The sequence below is a fragment of the Mauremys mutica genome, chromosome 8 (assembly GCF_020497125.1).
Source record: "Mauremys mutica isolate MM-2020 ecotype Southern chromosome 8, ASM2049712v1, whole genome shotgun sequence".
Lineage (NCBI taxonomy): Eukaryota > Metazoa > Chordata > Testudines > Geoemydidae > Mauremys > Mauremys mutica.
The window spans coordinates 31,762,569-31,790,476 of record NC_059079.1 but is presented as its reverse complement, the minus strand read 5'-3'; the positions used below and the strand labels follow the sequence as shown (position 1 = coordinate 31,790,476).

Sequence of the window (27,908 nt, the reverse complement as noted above, 5' to 3'; positions counted from 1 at the left end):
ACAGCCATGGATGTACCTAGGCATGCACTTGATCACATTGAGGGAGTTTCCCTTTTATGACCCATAGACTCATCCATGGATTGGCATACACTACACACAGTTATTAGAACCTCTTTGCTGTTTTTCAATAAGGGTAAATTTGGTCCTGAGCCATTACTAGAAAATGGTTTTCCTTAATCTGTTGAAAGTCTTGGGGTGGGTGTCTGACCACTTCATGCCACTCTGAAGGGGAAAAAGAAGCTAAAATCCAGCTTAATAGGCCACCTGTGGATTCCTCTTACATAAAGAGAATTCCTCCTGCCACCCGCATGGTTTAGAGTCAGTGAAGGGGATGTCCCTTAGGGAAAATGAGCCTAGTGGCCAGGGAACCACTGCACTTCTGGTTGCTTGAACAGCCCCTTGGGATCAGGACAGCCAGGCATAAATTAGAGCAACCTTTAGATTAAACAAGTTCCTGAGGCATAAACCCACCTTTGACCTGTAGGCTACTGGCCTGTCCCCACAACCCAGGAAGAAGTAAGTCCATGCCTAGAATCTTGTTCAGGCCCCTTTTCAGAAGGCTTCAGCTTTATTTCTTCCACATGTAAATAGTACAGCACGTTAACTATCCCTTTCCCCTAACCCACCACCTTCTGCAGGGGCATATCTATTCCCTACAGATTCTCTCTCTGCCTGTTTCCTGTAGCTCTCCTCCATGAGCAACGGGCTACTTAGTCACACTCTACCCAGCTGGCCTATTTGCTGGCTTTTATAATCACCTGACCCCTATCTGATCAGTCTCAGCTGAGAAGTAGCAAATCCATCATGGATATAGCCATGTCCAACTCCCCTTAATGGGCAGCCACTCCCTGAGATGGCTCCTTTCCCTTCCTCCACTACATGCTGAGCACAGCTCAGCCAGACCATAGAATCTGGGCTCTGGAGTCTGTATGTCTTTATTTTTGAAAGTGCTCTTTCTACTCTAGTTCTTGGCCACCAGCCATTCCCGACCCACCCAATTGAAAGATAGACCTACCATTGTAGTGTTGGAGCCTGTTCTTTCCTTCTCAGATCTGTTGTGTGTGCCTGGTTGCACTGTAATTTGTATACTTGTCTGAGGAGCCTAAGTTGCATTGCCAGAGATTTATGTATATATGAAAAAATAACCCCAGTCGCACCAACCCACAAAGAGTTAAGGGTGCTATTTTGCAAGTCTGTTAATTCAAAATAAAAAGCTGAGATATTTCTTGGGTTAGATGCAACTTTTATGTTGGTGTTGTTAAGAAGCTACTCCTAATTCTTAGCAGTCAAAGAGTGCAGCTATGGCCTGTATTTAAATAGATGCAAGTGTGGTGCTAGAGTTGTGAGATGTTTTTGTTTATTATGAGTACAAAGCTGGGGGGGGGGGGCGGGAGGGAACATCTGATAACTTTGTTTTGAGCTAGCTGTAGGCTGTGCTGTACTTGATCCAGCGTATAGTATAATGCTTCACTTGTTCAACAGGGGGAAATTAATTGTCTGAACATTTACTGTGGCTAAGGATTACAGATGTACATTTGGAGGTTTTAATGGACTCAGAGCACACAGGAGGCATCTTCTCATCCAAATCTATTGTTAATAATTTATTTGAATGGCTGATTGTGCATTTTGGATGTGGTGTATTACCTGCTTCATTGCATCTAAGCCCTTTTAGATGATCATATATGACAAAGCCTTCCAGAAATCTCAAACAAGTGGAAATTAATTGAACTATTTTAATTTAGAAATATGACATCAGATAGAGGACACAACTGCAAGTAATGTGAGGAAATTCCTGGACTAGGACATGTTTCATGGAGGTTAGAAAAACAAATGTAGAAAAGCATCTAAACAAAGATTTTGCATGTGGTCTAAAAACAGGCTGATTTTGTTGTACTTCCTATAGCAAAGAGTGAGGAAAGCTGAGATGTGAAAAGGCTTTATTAGGCTCATAGAGGTATCTGATACCCCAGGAGCAGGTTCTGATTGCAAATCAATACAAGGTTAGCACAGTATAAATAGTATTCTGTCCAATGTTAAGATTTGCCTTATGAAACTGGATCTACTATTCTTCTAACTAAACATAGTGGTAATCAAATCAGTGAGTGGTCTGTGTCCATTTTGCCATAATAAATGGATGATTAAAACAGGTTTTCTCATTAGGCATAGGGAGACAGGTACAATGCCAATCAGCAGCCAGCTAGAAATTCTGTGTAGGAATCAAGCCTGCAGCTTTTGGTTAAAAATCCGACTCATGCAGTTTGATTCACAAGCCCTAGCAACCCAACCTTTGCACGTTCATTGGGAGCCAGATACTGCCACCCTTGCTCATGCCCGCTAGTACCTAACTCCAGAAATAAGATCTATGAAAGTACTTTCTAAGCAAGGTATGATTCAGGGTGGAAGAAACTGACCCACAGGGTTCAACTAATTCAAACCTTGCAAGGGAACCCCTTTGCCCTGACCCCACCCCAAAGGATATCTGCTCTGCTAACAGGCCCTGGGAGAGTCCCCTTTTCCTTAGACACCATCTGTGGGCGCAGAATCTGATAGACTCATGGAGGGGGAGCTGGCAGCTTCCCAGCTCTATAGACAAACCACCTCAGCCCATTTCACTGACCTTTGGCTGAGGTTTTTGAGCACATCAAACCTTGGACCCAAAGCTCCCTCTGAATGGCTTTGGGGTTCAATGGGAATATTTTGCAGAGATCTAGGTCTGCAACATTCTTTCAGTCATACACAGAGGCATTTGTGTGGAACTGAAAAAAGAGATACTATATGTTCCTGCAACATACTTCCAAACAATCTCTCAAGCTGCTACTATTGTTGCTGTTTCCGTTGTTGGTCCAGCACTAACAGACATGCAGGAAAATGCAGAAACCATCTGTGTCAATCCAAGGAAGTACTACGGGACAGTCATTTTATTCCTATCATTGATTAACACGGCTTGAAGGACAATGATGGAACGATGCCACAGCTGCTTTGCCCTATTCTCTATGGCTAATAAATAATAAATTTTTACCTAGCATTTACATAACTTTGAATATGCAATGTTTTGTACAAACATTAATTAACCCATACAACATCCCTATAAGGTAAAGTATTATCTGTTCCATTTTACAATGGAGGAAACTGAGGCAGGTGTGTGAAACAACCTGCCCAAGGCTACACACCATGTTGACATCAGAGTGAGGAACAGAACACATTCACACAGTTTCTAAATTTTGCCAATGTTTCCTGCACAGCACCTCTAAGATACAGCCCCTTCCACAAAGCTACATCTATTCTGGGCTCTCATTATCTCATGTCTCAATTACTACAACATCCTTTTCTCAGGCCTCGACAAATCCCAGCTTGCCCCACCCTTGTCCTTCCGAATGCTGCTGCAAAGATCATTTTCCTAGCTTGTCGTATTCATGATGTTACTTCTTTCTTTGAATCCCTGTCCTGGTTCCCCTTTCTCTATCAGATCAAACAAACTACTTGTCTTCACTTTCCAGGGCCTTCACAGCCTCCACATCTTCTTGCTATCGATCAGCTCACAGCGAGCTGCTGGAGTGCTCAGACCACTGCCTATCATGCTGACCAATATTGTCTCCGTTTTTCTTTGTACTCCCCAGTCTGCCTGTCTGCATCCACCCACTGGCTCTATCTTAGACTTAGATTTGAAAGCAATTTGGGGTAGGGACTGTCTCTTTGTTCAGTGTTGTACAGTGCGTAGCACAATGGAGTCCTGGTACATGACTACCACGATACAAATAATAAAATAAAGTAATAACAGTATAACCATCTGCCTCCCACATTGGTGCTTTTTCCTCCAGACCACATAGCCACCTATGAAACACTAATAGACGGTTCACGCTAGAATAATGCTCCCTAAGGATGTTACATGCAATGTCAAACAGATGTATGGCACAGAGCAGTCATAACTCTTGGAACTTTACACAAGTCCCAACTCGAGGTTTCTTTGACCTCATTGAAACACTGGTAGACATGACAGTAAATTAAAGCAGAAGGAGAGACAATGTTTAATAGCAAAGATCTTCTCGTGGAGTATGACTGGGAGCCTCCACACCACACTCTGCTTTCTCTGTGTCAAACAGTTCCTGCACAAAAAAGTTTTTGTTAAACTGCTATGGGACTGAAAACAAACAATCAATGACTCAAGTGCTATAAACTTTAGAAGAACACTGTAATTTTGTATAAAACAATAAACCATTTAAAAGGCAGGAAATTATATGTTATTTCAAACCCTCCCCCCAAACATTTGACAGCATAGAAATTCACAATTACACTCTCCCAAACAACCTTAACTCTGGCCCTGGAGCTATGCCCACCTTCTTGCTTTGTTCCTGTCATACTTATTATGCACCAGATGGTATTTTAGGATCAAGAATTTTTTTTCCTAAGCTCATAAAGGAATTGCACAAAAAGCGAAGGAGCACTTTGTACAGGCACCCTTCCTGGGTGGAGCTTTCAACTGTGAACCACGCTCCTCCTAAATTAAACTTTGCCTTGCCCTCCCTTATTTCTCCCCCTTTCAAAGTTCATTCAATTTCACATGTGGGATGGGCTGTTTGAGGCCACAAGACATTTATATTTTATTTAGTTTACCAAATTAGATGATTTGTAAGAATCATCTTAAAGCTATGGAACCCAATCATAGTTTGAAATTTATCCTGACACCTATTTATTCCTTTCCTCCTACATTCTAGCTGCAGCAGCCGCTTGTCCTGGAAACTTCAAGCGCTAAAAGATCAAGTTGTTGTACACTGGACCAAACCTGAGACAGGGGAAAGCATATTAAAAAGGCATTTGAAGCCAAATTAGGAATGCCAGGCTGGTATGCCTGAATCTGGGGAATTTTAACCACTGTCATGGGTTCTGATGATCCTTCGGCAGTTCATCAAGATGCTAATGAACTGCATGAAATTCAGTGTGTAACCACTGGAGTCAGTGGCTACTGATCCCTGTCAGCTGAGTGGCATATTTACTTTCAGAACCATGATCAAGTGACATCTCTCGGGCCTGGAAACACATTTTCAGTTACTGCTAGTACTAGTGTTGGCTCTGCGGCAATTCCCAAATGCACGCACCAGCCAGCCCTATTCCAATCTGGGGCATTCTCAGGTCAATGTTACCTGCAGCCTGTGGGCTCCTGTGGATTTGGCAAAGTCCTTTGATCAGAACAGAGCAATCACCAGCCTCTGCTCTCCTCAGCTCTACTACTGGTGCGAGTACCCCACCCTGGACGTTTACAGCACTTGGAAACACCAGCTTGTCTCAGCAGCACACAATCTGAGTGCTACTGGCCCCACCTCAGTGCAGAAACATCCTGGCCTGCCTGTGTAACCCACACACCATGCAGCAAAGTGGTGGTATTTTCCATTATAAAACCCGCCCGCCAGTGAAGTCTTTTAAACCACATCTCCAGCAATTACCTGCCCAAGTGCAATGGGAACCGCTGCCCAGCGGATGGATGTATCCATTAGACAGTGATAGGATCTGAGCCAGAAATGGATTGATAATGGGGGAGGATTAAAAATTCAGGGTGAAATTGCGGTGGGAGCCGCCCAGGGCTGTTTTTACATCACACCCAAGAAAACACCTTCCCAGCTGAGTCACTGCCAGCACAAGGCGAAGAGAAGTTCTCCGGGCAGGGCAGGGCAGGAGGGACAGACGAGGCAGCACAAATGAGCTAGCGCCGGTCCTGCCCCAGGACTGGGGCGGGGGCAGGAAGCCAGCTGGCGAGCAGGGACGGGAGCTGCCGATGGGGGGAGGGGATTTCTGTACCCCGGGCTGCGCTCGGCACTGATACCCTGCCCTGCCCAGATATGGATCCCTGCTGCCAGGAGCTCAGGCCAGGATGGGCGGGGGAGGGGGCAGGGATCTGCTTGGCCCTTTGTGATTTGTGACCAACTCCCCAGCACCACTGCTGATCCCTTCTCCCAGCTCACAGGGGACGTTTTCCTGAACAGCCATGACTTGCTTTCCATTGAATCACCCCTCTCCTTCTGGTGCCGATGGAGCGGGAAGTGAACGTAGGTTGTGTTGGTACCTCTCCATTGGGCTCTAGCCTCACTCGGGAGATCAGCCCCGCTCTGGGAGTTAGGCTTGTTACAGTGACAGCAGCAGGGGAAAGACACATTGAAAAAATCAGCGTGTTCACCTACCTTACTTATGATACCTTTGTTTCATTAAACCTGACTTTTACGAACCTCGTTTGCTTTGCTCCCACTTACGAGGGGCATTTGCTTTTTACATTTTATCCTATTTGGGCCATGCAAATGAAGACTAAATCTGAAATCAGATGAACACTTCTGTTTCCCCACACTTTCCCAATCCTGCATTCGCTGAGCAGCTGGGGAAGCACAGATCATGCTTTTAAAAATAAATAGCCCTGAATTTTTCGTCTTAGATCATCTTAAAGTTGTCCTTTAAAAATCTGCTCTACTACCAGCAGAGGGAGCAGAAGAGCAAAACATGTTTTAGTTCATGTCCTCAAAGTCTAGGAATTGTAGATTTTTAAAAATAGATGTTTAGAAGCCACATCTACATGAAGTTTCAGGTATAACCAATTGGACAGCAGTTAGACAGCTTTTAGGGACACAAGAGCACATTACATGTACACAGAATTAAATATAAAAGGGTAATTTTAAAATAAAACCCAATGGGAAAGGAAGTGTAAAAAACTGAAGGCCATAATCCTGACTGAATGTAGGCCTACATCACCTCACTAGGAACTACATTTTAATTTATTGGGAGTAGTTTTCTTTTCTTTTTTTTCTTCATCAGTCATTTGATTCAGGTACTGCTACATCTTGATATTATCTGGGCTAATTCATTAACCACTTAGCCACATTGGTAAGTAGATACTCACACCTATTTGATTTCAGTACTTATGTGAGAAACTATTTTACTCATCTAGATCAGCAATCTGGCAGTCTGTGTTGATAGTCATATGATGTGAAAGAGCATGGCCAAGGGTGGCCAGCCTGTGGCTCTGGAGCCACATGCGGCTCTTCAGAAGTTACTATTCAGCTCCTTGTATAGGCACCGACTCTGGGGCTGGAGCTACAAGTGCCAACTTTCCAATGAGCCAGGGGGTGCTCACTGCTCAACCCCTGGCTCTGCCACAGGCCCTGCTCCCACTCCACCCCTTTCCACCCCCTCCCCTGAGCCTAACATGCCCTCGCTCCTCTCCGCTCCCAGAATTTCCTGCATGCCACAAAACAGCTGATCAGGAGGTGCAGGGAGGGGGAGCTGCTGATCAGCAGGGCTGCCGGTAGGCAGGAGGCACTGGGAATGAGGTGGGGAGTGGATGAGGGGCTGCTGACATATTACTATGGCTCTTTGGCAATGTAGATTGGTAAATTCTGGCTCCTTCTCAGGCTCAGATTGGCCACCCCTGCTATAGGCAAAAGACAACAGACTGGCCTGTGTTTTATATATATATATATATATGTGTGTTAAATTACTAACTACATGTGATTGAACCACATTACCCTGCTTCCCTGAAAAGAGTGTGATGCAGGTCTGCGGGGATTAGATATACACACAAATCTGAGTTTTAGAATATAAAATTGAATAATTATTTAATTAGGGTTTGCCTTGATTTGTCTTCTCTATCCCCTTCCCACTGTCCCACAGAATTATATAACTCCTAAAACAAATCCTAAAAAATTATAGTCTTAATCCTTCGGAGATAACAAACATATATTTGCATCCTTCTAAATGTTCACTTACCTGGCAAACTGGAAAATGCCCATGTTTCAAGGGATCACTATTCAGCGTATAGGCAACCCTTCCAAGAGGCATAGTTTTTACTGGTGGTGCTTGTTAGCTTCATTCCTTCACATGGTAGATGGGCTGGGCCCAAAATGGCAGCTGAAGGATAGGCCTGAGGTGAGCATAGTGAATAAAGTTGATAGCACATGTTCTGAATTTGGGTTATGTCTGTGCTACAGCTTCCTGCTGGCATAGTTCTGTCAGTTGGGGTGTGAAGAGGTGTCATCCCTGACAGACAGAGCTGTGCTGGCAGAAGTCCTCCTCTCAGGCAGAACAAGCTGGATGATTTGATTGTTCATTTTCAGATTTAGCTAATTAAAAACCTCAATTTAAAAAAAAATTAAATGAATAATAAAATTACATAATCTCTAGCTGGCTGGTCCAGGAACCTTGCTGCAGAATTGGAACCTAGTTTGTCATAGAATATATAAGGACCTTGCCTATACTCACACTGGACTATATATGAATCTACTGGAATTCAATTCAACCATCCATTAACAATCCAATGGTATTTTTCTATCCAGAAAACGGGCAGCTGTAGCTAAAAGACAGGCTCGAGCATTTAGAAATCTGTCTCTCAAGATCGTGATAAAGTGCATAATGAACCAATGCTGGAGAAAGAATGTATTCTGTTGATCAGGACCATCTAGGCCAGCTGTTTCCTGATTTTAACAAGAGCTGCACACACTTGGCATAAAATTAATTTAATTCAAATCAGATTTTTTTTTCTAATCTTGACCTTGACATTGCCATTTGTTTTCTTGCCAGTTTTTTAAATTAGCAAATCATTTGGTTTCCATTTCCTCTTCAGGCATATGTTATAATTTATATCTGCAGAACAGAAAAACAACCACTAGCTTTACAACAACCTTCATTTATGAAAACATCTTTTGGAAACTAAGGGTTATTCATTATGGGGTGAGGTGCAAGTACCCATAAATCATCTTGGCTTCAGTGAGAAGCCAGGGCTTTCACATAAGTTTGCAGAAGTGGATTCAGTATACCCATCACATTAGTAAATAAGAATTTCCTATCGCAAACAAGGATTGCCTGGGGGAATGAAGTCTTCACTGTCTTTCCCAGTGTCATGGATGAGTGCAAGGTGAATGAGACTTAATGTAGATTAAAATTAAGGGGATTGTGGTAGGCTGAGGGAAGCTGCTGGAATATTTGACAGACCTATCAGCCTCTTGACCATGGTTCCCAGTTTCAAGATCTGGTTAGATTTCCAGCTGCTTTTAAAAGCTCTGATAGCAAGGGTAACCAAGACTGCCTTCCACCAGCACCTGACTGCAACGCACCACCTGCTCTGGAAGTGATGTGGCAGCTCACTTGAGAGGATTGTCTTGCTGTCAACACATGGCCCCAGTGCTCCATGAAGTGTGCTATCTATGAGTTTCCAGTTGGAGTTTCACGTGTTGATACTAACTTGTAAAGCCCTAATGGCATAGCACTTTCCTACCTGAGAGATCACTTCTCTTCCCCTGTGATTGTCACAGCTGCACTGGGCAGACCCTCCAGCTGCAGCTCTCTTAGAATAAGAGAAGGAACTGTCAGCAGAGTTGTCTGCCTTGCATTCTCAACCCGGCCATTGCTGCCATTAGTCCACCATCACCAGAATTTGTTGTTTTGGACAGACTTTTGAAAGGGCTGAGATGGCAAAGGATATGTGTGTTGCTTTGTTAAAAAGATCAGAGAAGTGGAATAATTTTGATTCACTAATATCTGGTTGCCGATGGGCTGCTGGATGTTGTGTTGGATTGGGGGCTGGTTTTGTGCAAGGATTGTGAATTGTATTTTTACTTGGTGGTATTGGACAGCTTGGGACAGGAGGGGAAGTTTTTGTTTTTAAACAAACACAGCGTTAACAGAAAAATGAAAATGAATCACAGTATAAAGTCATATTCTCTATTCAGAAATAAGTGCTAGGTCTTCTTCCTTGTGAACAAAAAGATTATCTGCAGCTGGCTGTTCTTTCCCACCGCAGCCAGTTATGTAGCATACATTTTAAATCTGAGAGAGAAGGTAACAGTTCCACATTTTCTTGTGACAGTGCTGCCTTGATTTTACTTTGTAAATCACCATATACATTTGACCTTATATAAAGGTTTTCTATAACATCAATTCCAGCATTTGAAAGGACTATTTTTAAATTCCTGATGACTAGGTTCTAGGTGATGTTCACATACACACCTACTTTCACTCAACTGGTGTCCTCTTCTAGATATAACAGAAGAAACCATTCAGACGACTAGTGTTTGCTGGGCCAGTTAGTGTACCAGATTCAACAGCCAGATGATAGTAGTACATTACTGCCAAAGCGTAAAAAGCTAGTAACATGCCATGTAGTAAGACTGGGCTACAAAAAAACAATGTAGCCCCTTTTTAAAAGGTGTAACTATTTAAGGCTCCAGTATAATTTATAGGCATCTAAAAAAAAAAGCAAAACCAACCTAGACCCACAGGACGTGGGAAATAATTGTATTTAGACAAAGGGCTCAAGTTATCATTTGACCTGCCCAATGATTTTATTTCATGCCATTTCTCTACTGAACAAGGCTGATCATTTAAAACTAAGAAATCAATACACATGGCTGGTTACTGGCAGCTGGGCCATACTTGGCTGGTTATGGGCATGACTCTTCACTGCAGTTGACTCAGGCTGTACCTGACTTTTAGACCAATTCTCCCTCCCCCCACGCACACACAAACTGGGATTATGTGAGCTTTGAATTTCATTACTAGTGAGTTGGCACTGGATCAGCCTTCCTGTTCATGTTCATTTCACTTTTATGAACATTTGCATACTTTATGTACTGGCAGCTGAGCTGCCCATATTAATTTTTAACGAGTAGTTGGTTTTTACACTACACATTGGTGTGAGGCTGCTTGGGAAATAACAAAGAGGTAGGACATTGCATCCAAAGCTTTGAATAGTCTCAGACTCTTAAAAGAGATGAAAGTACTAGCAGACAGCTATATGGATATGCATACTACAACACTATACAGCAACACATTCCCCCACACAACACAAGGATGTGGGCACACACCTCTCTTATTTCCATTGTTTGCATGGCCCCAGCCCGTTATCAGAGGCAACTTTCTGATTTCCTGTACTGGGCCTGTAAACCAGCATCACCTTGAGCCCACTCGTGGCGAAAGCTCTCACCCTTATCCTCACAGATGCTGTGTAGTGTGCAGCATGCCCTGATAAGATGAATGGTGTTGAGCACAGTGGCATCCAAATGACTTTGCAGGCCTCACCATCTTGATTTGCTGGTCAAATGTACATTTCACCGCCATCTGCAGCTGCTCAGTGTGTAGTTAATCCTTCTTCTGCCAGGCGCTCTTCCATCAGGGTCTGGGCATGCTCTCAGTGCATCCCACATTGGTGCGCGTGAATGAACACAGCCATCAAGTAGTAACCTTTACAATTGTCATTCATGTGCATGGGCATAATTGTGCCATGAGAGTCCCAGCATGTTTTAGGAGCCCCATTTTCTCAAAGCCACCTATTATTTTAGGTATATTAGCTATGTCCACCATCTGTGGGTAAATCAGAGCAAACTGCCTCAAACTTCCATCCTCACAGCACCAATAGTTGATTTATCAACAGGAAACTAGTTAATCACTGATCTGTAACAGACTGGGGCAGCCAGCTTCCAGATGGCAATAGCAACCTGAATCTACATGTCCTGGCACTGGAGGGTCAGGCAAGTTCCTCACACAGCTTCAAGAAGGTGGTCTTCCTCATGTGGAAATTCTGGAGTGGCTGCAGGTGTGCATGATCACGTGGCATTGCTCCTCCTCCTCCTTCCTGCACCAGAACCACCAGTCCACATAGGGGGAATTCACAGCTATTGCAATCTGCATTAGCTGTCTCCACTCTATCATGTTAGCATATAGTCTGCACAATCTCCTCATAAGACTGTCAACATATTTTGAGGGCTACAAGCCACTGCCCCAACCATCTCTTTCCCTCAGTAACAATTCAGCCAAAAGCAGGAACAGGTCATTGTCCTATGCTGGATCCATGCCTTGGCACCAGCTGGAATGGACAGTGAGGTGTGTACAGAACCAGAAGGGCTTTAGTTTATTGTGTTGGTGGACAAAGAATACTTCCACACAGGAGCTCGGGAAGGACAGATAAGCATATTGTGAAACAATTCCTAAAGTAGCTCAAGTTACTGCAGCACTGTAAACCATGGGATATGCCCATTCTCCACTCCCAAATCCTAGTGTCTAACCCAGGTTACTGCGGTACTTGTGTGGATGCAGCTATACAGCTATGGCTCCAGTGTGGCTCAGCAGTGTGGATGCTCGCAGCCAGGCTTGGCTTACTGAGGGGCCCAAATCCAGGTAAACTATGCACTAAAGACAAACTAGATGCTGTATTTCCTACATTCCATGGACACACATTCCCCCACATGAAATGCAACAACAGATTTGTACACTTGAGAAAATATAGGGTGTGATAAAACCCCAAATAGCTTTGACACAGCCTCAAAGGTTCTGGAACTTTACTGATTTAAACAACCTGCAAGAGGAAATGGAGCTGTTTCCTGCACTCAGGGCTCACACTCCTTTGCCACAAAAGCCTCTCTCTCAAGCTCCTGACATCTAGTTCTCCAGAATCTATTGACTGGTTGTAGAAAAACAAACCCTCACATTTTTTAGGTTAAGAGCAGGTCTACATAGGGAAATTTACTGGCATCTATACCATTCTACTTATCCCGGTTTAAATTCCCCATGTGGACACTTATTCCGGAATAAAAGTGTGCCTGTAGACAAGCCCTGAGACAGAGACAAGTCTTCACAGAGCCTGGAACCATAGCTCTGAGATGTTGATTGCCCCATTTATCTTAGTGAGACATTAACTCAGTGATAATAATTTAGATGCCAACCTTGCTAACTATTCCATTCCTCATACAAGAGAGGAAGGGAAGGATCACAGATCTGCACAATTTACCACGAGGTCTCATTCTGGTTCCCCAAGAATATAGCATTTGGGAGATACCACCACTTATTTTTTCTCCCTCCAAATCATGGAGACAAGCCCAAGAGAGTCCAAAGACCACACAGGATCATATTTCAAGCATATGTACAATTTTCTGTGAGCACCATCTCATTTTGGTCATCTGACTGGGAAGAACTTATTGTGGGGGCAGAAAGTGGAAGAGTACCATCACCTTTCCCCCTCCTCCCATTGTGACCCCTGCCTGCACTTCATGCTTATATAAAAGCAGAAACTCCTAGAAGTGGAGCTGGAAAGGTTAGGGGATATGGCCTTTCTGTAGCAAGACAGTGACCATGAAGAGGATCAAAGCTAAGTAGCTTCCATCACCGACAAGTGTTTCCTTTACAGCACACTGTATGAGAACTGCCTAGACAGTACACTTCTGCTGAAGCTCCTGACATTGCCACAGCTATTGCCTTCACAATTTCTTTGCAAAAGGAATATTTCAAAATCACTGCCTGACAATACATGCTCACTTTAGCTCCATCCCTATAAACTGGAACTTTGCATTAGCTTCAGCAGGATGCCATGTTTAAGTCCCACTAACTAAAACACACAATAGGGTGAGCATTTTATCTTAGCAACCCGTTAATAAAGATTACCACACAATTTGTAATATGAGCAATTAGGGTTACCAGATAGCAACTGTGAAAAAACAGAACAGGGGGTGGGGGGTAATAGGCATCTATATAAGAAAAAGTCCCCAAAACCAGGACTGTCCCTTTAAAAATGGGACATATGGTCACTCTATGAGCAATATATACACCAGTGTTGCTCAAGTGTGGCCACTGTTGCTGCACGTAGCAACCAGGGGCTTTTCTTACAGCCACAGCCTCCTGGATTGAGATTGTGGGGGGTGGGGAGGGGAACAGGGCCCCTCTCTGGTGCTCTTGGTGTTGGGCCGCGAATAAGGGTTGGGCTGTGCCTCCTCTGGAGACACCTGGGGCACAATGCTGGAGGAGCAGGCAGCTGGTGAGCTCCCCACCATCCCAGCATTCAGGATTTGGGCTTCAGTACCAGGGTTGCAGGGTCACAAGCTCTGGCCACAGGCTTCAGGCTCCAGCCCTGGGGTCTGACTGTGTAGCAGGGGGCCCCAGGCTCTTGCCGCGTGACTTCGGGCTCTGTCTCTCATCCAAGAGCTTCAGACTCCGGCCCCTACTGCCTCCCCTGACCCACCTACCCCCATCCAGAGCTTAATTTGTCCCCAGGATTGCCAGAGCTAAGTCTGCTGTGAAAAGTGATACTTGTATGTCTGTTAATGTCATATTTCACAACAGACTTATAAGCTAGAAATAAATAAATTACAATGATTTTGACATGTATATTTATTTGTTTCTCTTAAAGCTAATTAAGTATTTTAGGAAAAAGTGTGGAAAGACCATCAGCAAGAGCTGGCGGCCGCACTCTGAGGCCACCAAATAATTTGTCCTGAGAACCCCCATAGGCCATCATTAAGCAGCGGGTTAAATGCACTTAAGTTTATCTGCTCAACACAGGAGACCCAAAACAGCAGAGTGCCAGTCAGAAGTGATCTTTGCTCAGTGTCTGCCAGGTTCCACTGTGTAACACTGTGCTGCATTACCAAAAAGTGTTCAGAACTTGTTTATACAGCATCTTAAATTCAAATTAAAGGCAGCTGAGGCAGTTCATGGAGCAGGGTTTCTTTGGAGTGTTTTCTGATCCAAACACAGAGGGACTATAAATAATTAAAATAACTGATTTCCCTTAACAGAAGAGAGCAAAGTTCTAATGACTAAATTTCATGTATCAAAGATGGGGAGAAATGCTGCTGACATGTATGTAGGTAAGGAAATAAAGTGAATAGAATTGTAATGCAAAAAATTTAATAGTTTTTCAGCCAAAAATGTCCAAAATATACGAGGTCACAATTAATACAAAATACATAAACAACAACACAACAGTATTGAAACAAACTGAGAAGCCTTTTTTTTGCTGAACGGGACTGGTTTATACAAATAGGGCAGATGTCACCACAGCTTGTTGTATGGTAGTTATGAAATTGGATTAATATCCCGATTCCCTGATGATCTCTTCATTCTTAACAAATGTTCAATGTTAAGCTGATGTTTAAATGATGACTGAAATAGACATCATGAAACTCAGTTATGGTTGCCTCCATCCTCCATTCTTAAATGTTAGGGAGGGGAGTGTCCAGGTACAGAAAGGAAAATAAAAAAGGCACACTGTGGCATGAGTTAAGGCTAGAGATGTCAGCCTTTCAACTTCCTGGCCTTTGTCAGGGTGTAACATAACATTCATATTATATTACTGTAAGATGTAAGCTTTGAGTTCATTTCTCCTTTTTAAAAGGGAAAAAATAACAAAATGTTAGACACTCATCCAGTACAGCTGTAGGTTTTTGTTTTTCTTTTAAAAAACAGACTCCACCCATGAAACATTAGTGTTTATGGGTCTAATCCCATGGTTCTTAGACAGTTTCCCCAGCTTCTTTTGGAGTTATGCACATTTTAAGAATGTAGGATCGGCCTCTACATTATTCCTATTAGCCTAGTTCACTTCTGAAGGACAAACTCTGGATGAAATAAAGTAGATCAAAGCCATAGTTAAGCAGTGTCAGTGTGCTAATCATGAAAAAGGGTTTACACAACTAAAAAGCTGTAAAAATTTTGTTCTAAATGTCTGGTGCAAACAGTTACTGTTTAACCTTATGCTCTTTTAAATATCAATGCTGCTTTTCAACAAAGGAATGAAATAAAGCTTAAGACTAAAAGAACTTTTACCCAAAACAAAATCTACTTTTGTAATAATTATTTTTTAAGTACTTTGTAGGCTAAAATCTTGTGCAAATTCCAGCACAAAGTGATTTTAAAATTTCCTGACATGTCATTTATACTGCAATTATTAACTCAACTCAATGATAGTGGCACAAGTTGTTCCACTCTAACGTAGTTATATTCTAAAACTAGCTCTGTTTGTGAACTATGCAAGTCCCCTTGGACCTATCATGAGACATGAAAATTATATCTTTGACTAAGACTTGAAAAACTAGAAATGGTAGTTACAAAAAGATACTATTCCAGAAATACTGCTTAACATTTAGATGTGATTGATCAGTTGATACAAAAATTTTCATTCAATACAGCACCTACTAAAAACAAAAGATTGAAAAGCTGTGGAAAAATTCATGAAGTTCCATATGTTTGGTTCCCTGAGAAGAATGTTTTATTTAGAAAGGTCTTTGGAATGCAATTTGCATGATGAATAAATATTAACCTGTTGGATAGCTAAAGACCATCTCCTATTTATATGTAGGGGATCAGAATTTAAGTATATGATTTTTAAAAAAATTAAAAGGCAAACCTTAACTCCAAGACAATGCCATTGTAAATGAGAGCAAAGAGTGACCAAAAATAAACTAGATTAACTCATGCTCTAGTGATTTAATGACAAACCAGGGATTACAATTATTCAACATCAAGAATCTTAAGAAGTCAACGTTTCTAGTGTTTTTGTCAGATGTAGTTGTATCTGGTTAAACATACATTAGCCTGCATTTTACATTTGAATTTTAACACATTAGAAAAATGTTCCCTGAATGCATGCTAGCAGGTTGTGTGTGTGTATATACATACCATAACAGGCAAAATCCAAAATTCTTAGCTGAGATGATAAATTCCAGAAGAGCAGACTTAGAAGTAAATAATGAAACAAGGTGTACAGGAAAAGAATATATAAAATCTGCAACCACTTTATTTCCTTCCAGTTTGGAGTATATTAAAGAAAGGAAAGGGTAATGAGAGCTTCCCTTCAGCTCACATCTTGTAGGCACATACCATTTAGCAGAAAAGAAAAAGCTTATGGTGTTTTTACAAGCACTTCTGAACTGCACGGGCTTTTTTCCTTCTTTTTTTTTTTTTTTTAAGTTGTATCGTTCCCTCTCCATCCATTAATCTTTGATGAAAATTTTTCACCAGTACATTAACACCACAATGGAGGTGAGGGGGAGGGAATATTGAGGGAGTCAACAATTGGAAGGTTAAGTGGCAAGTGGGAGTATACACCACACTAACAGCTGGGATCCCCACAACTTATCAAACAATTCATGGCTGCACTGTGTTCCATTTGCCATTATGATCAATGAAAGTAGGTATTATGGAATTATCAATTTATGTTGTCTCAGTTAAGTACATGTGAACAAAGCAAGTACCTTTGTTACATGAACAGTAGCTACTTGAATACTTAGGGTTCTTCGGATTGATTTTTAAAATTAAATAAGCTATATTTGAATCCCACCTACTAGGCAAACAAGATAGTTAATTAGCTCAATTTTTGCTACTTTAAAGACATAAAATATTGAAGTGGGTTGTAGAAGGGTGTGTAGAATACTTGTCCAACTGTTTTAATAAAGAGAGTCAAGTGGCATCTTCCAAAGTTACAAGTTTAACGTTCAACACTTTTCTCACATGAAAAAAACCATTGAAACTGTAAAATTACGTTGTAAAATGATTTTCAAAATGCACGATGAACCAGTTAATTGTGTTATTTTAAATAGGATAGTCCTAACTTAACACATGCTACTCCAAGTCAGTGGTGAGTATATGTCTGAAAAAACAAACCTAGGTAATCCTTGCTCCCAACATAACATACAGTTAAGCCATTTAAAATTATTGTTTTCAGAAGAAATAAAATTTTCCATGAAAAAATGAGATACTCTATAGCCAAGCAACCAACTCTTCCATCCCAACACTCGTGACCGTAAACATTTACTACTGAAAGCACATCAGCCAGTAGAACCCAATCACTTACATATCAGGTTATTCACAAATGTCTGTCTGCTAAGTCTACACTTTTGCTTGCTTGTTTTAAGACAAATGCAATTTTTTCCTTTTCTTATAAATAAGACTCAGGGCAATACGGGTAGATTTAGACCTGAATTTTAAACTACTTGTTACTTCTCTTTCCTTCTTTCCACCTACACCTATCTTTACACAGATAGTAAGTCAAAGGCCTAAAGGATTTGTTGATGTACACAGTCTCATCTCATTTAACATTTATCCAAGCAAGTCTGCAAGCTCTCTTTCGCACAAGGTGGAAGCGTTTTTAACAACCTTTCTTCTACAATTAGACAATTTCGTTTCAGAGACTGACATTCTTCTAGTTCAGCAGGAAGTGATTCAAGGTAGTTCCCAATCAACTCTAGCTGAACAAGGTTCAACAGTTGGCCGACACGAGGAGACAAACTCGTCAGGCTGTTATGTCCCAGAAGTAAACATTGCAGCTTTTTGCACTGAAATAATCCATCTGGCAGTATCTCAATCTACAAAAGAGGAAGGAGGACATATTAATTAAAGCTTGCTAACCTATACAAAAACTGCATATTTTTCATTACCAAATGCACTTTTTACCCTCAAAATGTTTTTAAATTAAAAAAAAAAGATAGATACAGCGTAAGGAAAGGACAATTTTTTATGCTATAAAAAGGATACAGTCAGGAAAAATTCTACTTTCAATATTTGCATGAAAACAGTGCTGTGTGTATCTCTGGTTATGAATGTGGCTAGGTGAGAAAAGTTTAATTCTTCACAGAACATCAAGGAAATCTAAAAATCAAATTGCTGGTATGATCAGATTGTTTTTCCTACTTATGCTCCTTCTTAAGAATTATGCTTAATAAATGACATTCCTTTGGCACCTCCTAAGTACCCCACAATCCTTTTGACAACGCAGGCAGAACTGCATCCATGCAGTAAGTGAGTACTCAGGGGCCTGGTCTGCTATACAAACACTTTAAGAATATTTGAACACAGCTGTGAACAATCAAGTTATATCTAACACCGCTGAACCCAACTGAACAGTCATTACAGATCCGGCCAATTTAAACAGAACATCTGTGTCAACTACCTGATCATTTAGACCCTGCTTTGACCAGTTTAAAAAAAAAAATCACTTCCCCTCTCAGTTAACTGGGTTTCATGTCCCTGTTGTTTACAGTGCCATAAAGCTGGTGAGCTCTAGTAGGCCATAGAGTCTTCAAGAATAAACAGGGTAGACAAAATCAGAATTTCTAATGCTTAAAGTAATTTAAGAGTTCTACTTACATGGTTTTTTGTCACAGCAAAGTACTGCAGATTTGTCAAATAACTGATTTCTTCCGGAATAGACGTTAGCTTGTTATAGCTAAGATCCAAATAGTGTAGCTTTTTACAAAGAAATAGCTGCAGTGGAACATTTTTAATGTTATTGTAATTTAAGTACAGTTGTTCTAGGTTTGATAATGCACCGATCTGCACAGGCACATATGAAATGGTGTTGTGCCACAATTTTAAGCAAGATAGGTTTTTGAGATGTTGAAAGCTCATTATTTCTTCCACTGTTCTGAGATTATTCTCTTTTAAATCTATTTCATGCAAATTGTTTAGGGTAAAAATAGAATGTGGAATGCGCTCTAAATCACAGGAGATCAACTCCAAGGTTCTCAGGTTTACCAACTTTTTCAAGTTGTTTAGCACGACCAGTTTATTTCCCTCATTATTGATAGATAAGTTTTGCAGTGAAGGCAAAAGGTCTGTAACCACCTGAGGTATACGGGAAAGGCTGTTCTTTAAGTAAATTGTTCTCAGATTCTTTAGATCCTGAAAGCCTTCATTGTATATAGAGTTGTGGTAATCTAGCAAAAAACATCCTGTTAAACACAATTCCTTGAGGTTTTTTAGATGAAATACCCAAAGTGGAATCCTTCCAATTTCACTGGATTTTAGACGCAATGTTTTCAGATTTTCTTCTAGAAAGTTTAGTGCTGGGTAATCCACAGTTAATGATGAATGATAAATATTCATTTCTTTGAGATTGACTAGCTGAGTCACTGTTGAAGGAAGCTTGGCTTCAGGAATCAGTTCCAAGCTTAGAACTTCTATTTCAGTCAGTTCAAAGACACTGTCTGGAAGACCATTTAGCATGAAAAGATGAAGTTCGATCTTATCCTGGGAATTTCGTATTAGTTTACTTTTCAGTTTTTCCACTGACCATTTATTGTTAAGATTTATCTGTTTCAGTCTGTTTTCACTCAAATCCGATAGAAATATTGAGAATCGTTGTGAATAAAGTGGATCATACTGATCTGCTAAGTGAAGAATAAATGCGAAGTCATTCTTTACATCAGGGATATCACTGTAGTTGCTTTTCTCTCTTAACTTTTCAAAAGAATATTGCTTAAGTGAACTTCTCAACATCCACCACAAACTGTAAGTGCAGGTCAGGCCATAGAAGGTCACTAAAACAACATAAAATGAAGCTAATACTTTAAAAATTTCTGCGAGTGTATAAACACACTGGTACCTTTTGTAACCTGTAAAGGCTTGAACATCAATTACACAATCAATTTCAAGTGTAATAAAAGTTGAATAATAGGAGACATAAATCATTATTATTATAAATACAATTACTTTGATTATAATCTGTTTCATGTACACTCTATATATAACATCCTTTTCTTCAACATGTACTCTGAATCTTTTCACTTTTTCAAATATAGCTTTAGCTTGTTCCCCTTCTTTTTTGTCTAGAACACTCGAAGAGTTCTCTCTTCCAGTTGTTTCTAAACCAGGCTGTGCATATGGCAGAGACTGCCTGTTTGCCTCTGTATCCGTTGAACTCCCAGGTGATGAAAGCAATATTTTGGATTTGGATAGCGGCAGACTCTTCACAGACTGCTCAGCGACTGTTTCTGAGAGGGCTCGTGTTGTCCATGGAGAATCAAAACACTTGTGAAGAATGGCTACAAAGTGCTCAAGCCTGGAACTTGTGCTAGGATAGAAGAGCCAAAAGTTACTGCAAGCTGCAAAAATGAAAGTATGCAGAAGTACTAGGTATGGGAAAAATTTGGCAAACCAATGAAGCTGTCTCTCATAACACACTGCGTCAATGTAGGAATATTGCTGCCGGTGAAGATCATTCTGGATTCTCGAAGGGAGAATTATTTGTGTGGCAGAGCTAGAGGACACGTTAAGGTTGGTTTTAATCAAATCCCAAGGCACGGCACAACGACTGTCAAATTCTAGCTTACAAGGAAGACAACACAACACTCTAGTTTGAGTGAGCTGGAGAGCCCCAGCTAGTACAGCAACCAGCAGCATAATCATGGTGAGGTAATACCAGAAGACATCCCACCATGGTTTTAATATGTGGTAGGATGACTGAGCGTCTGCTAAATATCTGAGTTCAGTTAGCGTAATCATGACTTTCACCTGCAGGACAGCAGCAACTAGAGAAGAGAAAGAGAAAGATCCTTAAAACAAGTGCTCAAATCTATTTACTTAATATAATTGAACTATGCAATACAATTATTTTGAGTCCCAATTATTAGGCAGTTTACTCCTTTATAAACAAGCATAACAACACTGATCTAGTGGACTGAGCTTTGGACTATGGCCCAACAATTCCCAAATTGTAATCCTAGTACTTACATAAAATTGAATAATGAATTGGTGGAAGTCATTTAGGGCCTGATTAAACCCCCAAAGTCAATGGGAAAACTACCTAAATTAGGCATGTTCTGAGTAGTTCCATTGATTCCTCCAACAGAACTTTACCAGTGTGACCAAAACCAAGAATAGTTCCACTGAATTCAAAGTTAAGCATTGATTAAGTGCTTTGTTCAGTTCATGGTCTTGTGAGCTCAGTGCCACAGTTTTTCCATCTGTGGAATGGGGCTAAAACGTATGTGGCTCACAAAGGTATTGGAAGTATTTAGAGTAATACATGTAACATTCTATAAATACTAAGTAAATGATTAGGAAAGGCTTCAATGCTAACAATCCGACCTCAAGAGATTAACTCATTGAAGAGACCAAGTTTTGGTCCATTTCAGATAAAGTAAACATGTCTTACAATATGAGCATTTAAACAAGAAGAGTTCGAACAGCATTATATGCATCAGAGATGAGACAGACCCTTTGGTCATTCCGTTTTCTACTGCTCTGACACAGGAACAGCTACAAAAATGTGGAACTTAGCTAGGGAAATTCTTACTGAAAACACGAATAGCAGTTCACTTACTGTTCAGCATTTAAAGCAGGGGTCTCAAACATGCGGCCCACGAGGTTATTTTCTGCAGCCGCCCCGCCCTCCCCCAGCATTTATCTAGAGCAGCTCCAGCCCAATGCGCGTTCCCCATTCCCGGCCAATGGGAGATGCTGGGGGCGGTGCCTGAAGCAACAGCAACACACATCCCTGCACCTCTCCTCCCCCACGTTCCAGCCGCTTCCCGGAGCGGCGCAGGGGCAGTGCAGACAGGCAGGGAGCCTGCCCTGTCCCCGGTGTGCGCCGGGCCAGAGCCCGCCCCTCAAGGCCCTCCTGCAGTCGAACCCCCTGCCCTGAGCCCCTTGCCGCACCCTGCACCCCGATCCCCTGCCACATCCCTCCTACACCCCAACCCACTGCACCTGCTGCACCCCGATCCCCTGCCATACCCTGCACCCTGACTCCCTGCCCAGAGCCCCCTGCTGCACCCCGCACCCTTCCTGCACCCCAACCCTCTTCCCTGACCCGCCTGCCGCACCCGACCCCCTGTCCTGAACTCCCTGCCGCACCCCGCTCCCCTCCTGCACCCCAACCCACTGCCCTGAGCCCCCTGCTGCACCCCTCCTGCACCACTCACCCCTGCCCTGACCCCCTGCCACACCCCTCCTGCACCCCTCACCCCTGCCCTGACCCCCTGCCGCACCCCTCCTGCACCCCTCACCCCTGCCCTGACCCCCTGCCACACCCCTCACCCCTCCTGTACCCCACACCCCAACTCCCTGTCCTGAGCCCCCTGCTGCACCCCTCATCCCCCAACTCCCTGCCCTGAGCCCCTGCCACACCCCACACCCCTCCTGCACCCCCTGGGGGCAGGGAGGGGGCAGAGTTTGGGGTTGGATTTTGGGGAAGGGGTTGGAATGGGGGCAGGGAAGGGGTGGGAAGAGGCGGGGCCTCATGGAAGGGGTGGAGTGGGGGCAGGGCCAAGGGCGACGGGGTGGGGTGGGGGAGAGTGTCAGTAATGCGGCCCTCGGGTCAATGTACTAGTCCTGACGTGGCCCTCATGGTCATTTGAGTTTGAGACCCCTGATTTAAAGTGATATAGTAGTAAACATTATATTGCTCCTTTTGGGAAAGGCATTTGAATCACAGCATAAAGAGTTAAGACTAATCTTGGCCATTACTTACTCCTCAGGGAATTCCCTATCACTGCGCACGTGCAGAATTCATGTCCCCCCCCCCCGCAGATTTTTTTTTCTCCGCAGAATATAGATTCTGCTGGAGAGGCGCTGCAGTTGCACCTTTCACCTTCCAGGGGATGCTTTGGTGCCAGAAGAGAGGACAACCAGTCTTCGGAGCCAGGTGAGGAGGCATGGGACAAATAGAGCAGGGCACATGGGACTGCTGGGGGTGGGGTCACAGACTGCGGCTGAGAAGGGCTAGTGGGGTGGACAGACTGGGGCATGAGCTCAGAGCTAGTGGGTGATGGCACTGAGCCAGGGACTGAATGGGAGGGGGGGCTACATGGGGACAGGGACAGATGTGCCTGACTGAATGGGAGAGGCTAGGGGTCTGCATGGGGGAGGCACCCCAATAATCCTCCCTCTCCTCCCCCTCCAACTCCCTGCAAAAAAATCCCTGTTTCATATTTCTCTCACCCATGCCCAACAACCCTCCTAGGCTTCTTCCCAGCAATTACTTCCCTCTCCCTCAGTTCCTCCATTATCCCTGCCCTGACTCTGCCAAGTCTTTGCACTGTTTCTGAGGGGTGCGGGAAATATGTTTCTGTATTGTAGTTTAAATGAATTATTATTACTCAAAGTTTGTATTCATATGTCTAGTAAGGAATCTATTTGTCAAAATAACACTTCCTAAATTTTTTTTATCTGTATTGTTACAGACAAACTTGCTGACAGGCATTTTGAAATAAATTACCAAAATAATTGAAATTGGCGTGATTAAATTGTGTTATTTTGACAGACAAACTATGCAAAATTTTAAAACATTGTGTACAGAACTTTTTAATTTTTTGGTGTAGAATTCCCCCAGGAGTAATTACCCTAGCCAGATTACTATGGCCAATTAGTACAGAATAAGGAGAACATTTCAATCTTGATGAGATATCAGCAGTACTGCCTGACATAGACTTGCTGATATTAGATGGAATTTTGTTCAACTGAGGAAAACAGAATGCCCCAAATGGACTAGAAATGCAATACAACTTTGATGGCTGACACCCTATAATTCACACAGGCCCCCCCTCAACCCTTCTGTCTTTAAGCACAACTAAGTGAAGAGAAATACGGATCATGACACATTGTGTTTGCATTTTTTGCTTATTCCTAATTCACAAAATTCAATAGTCAGGGTAAGTGGCCCAATTAGTGTGTATTAGCAAGGCTCTATTGTATTTTGTGTGTTAATGATAGTAAATAGTTGAGTTTATTTTAATTCAGCAAGTGCAAATCAATATTTATTTACATACATAAAATGTTCATACTTACTTTATTAGTTAAAGAGAATAAGATACACAACAATCTTCAATCAGGAGGTCTACACCTTTTAAAATTCCTTGGACATGCCATCTTTGCATTTATCTTCATTCTGCATGGGAAAACATTGGGAGTACAGTTGAAGTAGCTGAGACTATTTTGAATAGAGAGCAAGTAGGTCCGCCTTAATCAGAATTCTTACCCCATTGCTGATGTGACCTGTTTAAAAGGGTATGCTTTACAAGCCCTTTCTCTAATTCAGCATGTTCTCCATTTTGCAGCCGCAGCAACAATATACTCAGAAACAATCTGAAGGTCAAGTTTTCTGCACCATGCCAAACCCATACGAAAAACAAATAAAAAGGAAACCACATAAAAAGAACTTATCCCTAACTAATACTGGGTGGAAATTCTATAGTTTCTTGCTTAAATGGCTATGTGGGAGGAATCTGCATGATTTCAAAAAAATGCAAGATATAATTTAGTCCATTTCAATATTTTTTCAGCATTGACATACAAAGAGGTAGTAGTTTCCATTACAAAAGTACAAATTCTACTATATGGGACAAGCTAGTAAAATATTGCCAAATACCATTAATAGCCATACTCTGGATGCTACTTATTCCAAAGTTACAAGATGCTAGAGCTGGGCAAACTGATTAGAAAGTATACCTTTGTCTGGTAATCTCTGGGGTGCCTCAACTCCAAAGAGTTTCAAATGGGGAGACAGAGGGCTAAGTTTCTAGGAACCTCTTAATGAAAAGCAATTGAAGGAGGGCTCAGATAGCTATTGTCCATCCCTAAAGACAGATAAAATATCAGAGAATCAAAATGCTAGATGTTAGAATATAGATATTCAGTCCTGCCTGTAAAGGACTATACCTTAAGAACTTAGGTGTATTTTTATCACTTAGCTAGTTACAGGTGTATAAAATCAAAGAATCAAAATCACAGTCTGCCTGTGTATGGGCCTTCTCTCACTAGGATAGTCTGAAGCCTTGTTCTTAGGCTAAGGCCTTTGGCTAAGCAGCAGGGGCAGCCATAAGCTTGGAAGTGAATTGTCGCATCCTCACATTCCAAACCAGCCACATTGAAATAAGGTGGTATTGGGCTGTTAGGAAGACAATCCTGTCCTGTAGTGCTCATCACCACCAGATAACAAACAGATCTTAAGAGGGTTAAAGAAAACTTAGTTTGATAGCATCCTGTCTGGCAAGAAACCACTTATCAATGGTTGTGGTTGTGAAACCCTCATTTCTGTGTTTTTTTTCTTTATGGCCCCCCCTTTTCTATTGTTAATCTGTCTGGTTCTCCAGTTGTTTCTGTCTGCTGTTTAATTAATTTTGCTAGGTGTAAGTTGATGAGGGTAGTGGGATATAATTGGTTAGAGAATTATGTTACAATATGTTAGGATTGGTTAGTTAAATTTCAGTAAAACAATTGGTTAAGGTATAGCTGAGAATATTACTATATAAACGGGGGTCAAACAGGAAGTGGGGGGAAGGGGAACAGGGACACAGGCAAGGCTCTGTGGCGTCAGAGCTGGGAAGGGGGACACGGGATAAATGCTCTGCAGCATCAGAGCTGGGAACGGAACACTGGGGAACAGACTATCGGCATATAGAGATAAGCTCGACTGGTGTGAAGGGCTTCGGAATATGCTTGCTTGGAAACTAACCCCAATAAACATTGCATTGTCTGTGCTTCGGGCTTCTGGTCTTCTGCTTTCTGTCTATGTGACAAGAACCAGGGGAGAGGGTGAAGGGAAAGCCCTCTAACACTAGAACTCCACCAGATTTGAACATCTAGACAAAACAACCTCCTTGCCCTTCCTTGGTATATGCTTGCAGAGATCCATTCTTAAACAAGATGAAAGAATCAGGGATTGCTAACTTCAAAGGTCCATTTCAAAATGAATCCTGATACTTTCTGAAAACAAATTTTCTGTTGGTATAGCCCCCTCTCTTGCTTCTTAAAACAAAACACTTAAGTTGAAGACCATGAAAAATGGTACTGCAAATATCCAAATTAAGGCCTTGATCCTGCAAATGGACCTCGCCCCACTGAAGCCAGCGAGCCTCTGTGCAGGAGTCTATCTGCACTGAGTCTGCTGCAGAAAGAGGGCTGTCGAACTGCTGCATTCAATTCCAACCTAGAATAAAAAGGCAATTGTATCTTTCCTGCAAGTTTAAGTAATACAAAGGCTTAGATCCCAATTAGCAGTGTTTAATCACATACTTAGGAGTGCAATGCATAGTAATGGAGACAAAATAAGAAACTCAGAGGGCTGGTCAGAAGTTTCTGTTGGAATGATTTTATGATTTTTTATTTATTTTTTTAAGAAAGTTTTTAGTAGGAAAATTTCAATTTTCCATCAGGAACCTCAGAAGAACAACTTCCCAGCCGCCCAGGGGAAGGCTTTGTCAATTCTACTTTCTGCCTGCAGGTAAAAAAGTGAAATTGACACTTCCAGGAGGGCTTCTGAGCCTTCTGACTCTCTGCTGCCTCCCTCCCTCCCCCACTCCAAGCTCGAGGGCCAGACACCTCCTGCTAGCTTTGGAACTGGAGAGGCTGAGCACCCCATCTCTCCAGCTTCGGGAGAAGTGGGGAGATTGAAAACATGGACTCTGCATCTCTGGCAGTTAGGCTGAAAGGCTCTTGTCAGTTAGACATTCTGCATCCTACACTGCTGTAGTTTATCTGAACAAAGTTTGTTTTTTGTTTAACAGTGAAGTAAAACTGCAATTCACTTTCTATTTGGAGCTGGAGAGCTTTTCCTCCTTCTAGACAGAGAAGTCTCACTGTCTAGTAGATTACTTCTACGTATTTTAAATAGAGAGGCTGCTTTCATATGGATTTTAAATTAAGGCAGCTTTAAATACAGTACCTGCTTATGTTGGCCGCTTCCAATCCCTTATTTACAACCCATTTAAGAATATCCAGCTCTTGCCAATAAGTCCCTATGACTTTGATTCCATAAAGCATCCCTATTCAGGAAGGCTGTGTATGTGTTTTCCTGAACTAGGGCCTATGAGAGGACTTGCTAGAATTATAATATAGACACAGTTCTCTATGTTTTATTCATTTTATATGCAGCTCATTTACTGCCTGCTTGCAGTTGCTAACGCCTAATTCACAGCTATCCTGGGTACCCACAGTCCCTGGTCTAAAATAGTCCATATGTTACTACTGCCTGCCACACATTAATGAGTCTTTGAAACTGATGAGGATCAGCAACAGAAAGCTCTGAGTAAAATTAAGATGGTTTTAAAACAAAACACAAAAAGTTGCCTTTGAACAGACTGCACATTAAAAAGATGTTTATTTACCTCTGCATCACTGGACTCTCAGTTCAAATAGAAGAGAGACACTGCTTGTACAAGACAAAGGGTTTTGCCAAGTAAATAAACCAATAAATTAGATACAAATGGTGTTTAGCAACTGTAATTGTGTCTGAATTCACTTATTCCATTTCCTCCTTTGGCTCAGAAATGGACTGCTTTTTATCATTTATTACAGGCTACGAACAATCCAGATCTACTGTGGAGGTAAAACAAAAAATGAACTGGACACTAAAATGTAGAATATAACTTGGGCATACAGAATAATTGCAAGGA

The 27,908-nt window shown here is 42.0% G+C and overlaps 1 protein-coding gene across 3 annotated transcripts in view; it reads right to left on the bottom strand.

Annotated features, from left to right (window-relative positions):
* Window positions 1-14,590: 14,590 nt before the first annotated feature.
* The window catches only part of LRRC8B (leucine rich repeat containing 8 VRAC subunit B), a 38,669-nt gene continuing 25,351 nt past the window's right edge, over window positions 14,591-27,908 (bottom strand). For 2 of the 3 annotated variants that reach the window (XM_045027959.1, XM_045027960.1), the window contains 3 exons: window positions 24,304-24,403; window positions 18,883-21,044; window positions 14,591-18,101 (listed from right to left, as the gene is read on the bottom strand). In XM_045027959.1, the coding sequence (XP_044883894.1) occupies window positions 17,829-18,101; window positions 18,883-21,018 (2,409 nt within the window). In that variant the 5' untranslated portion in view covers window positions 21,019-21,044; window positions 24,304-24,403 and the 3' untranslated portion in view covers window positions 14,591-17,828. Of the gene's footprint in view, window positions 18,102-18,882; window positions 21,045-24,303; window positions 24,404-24,963; window positions 25,092-27,908 lie in introns of all 3 variants that reach the window. The other variant, XM_045027961.1, reaches the window with a different exon arrangement.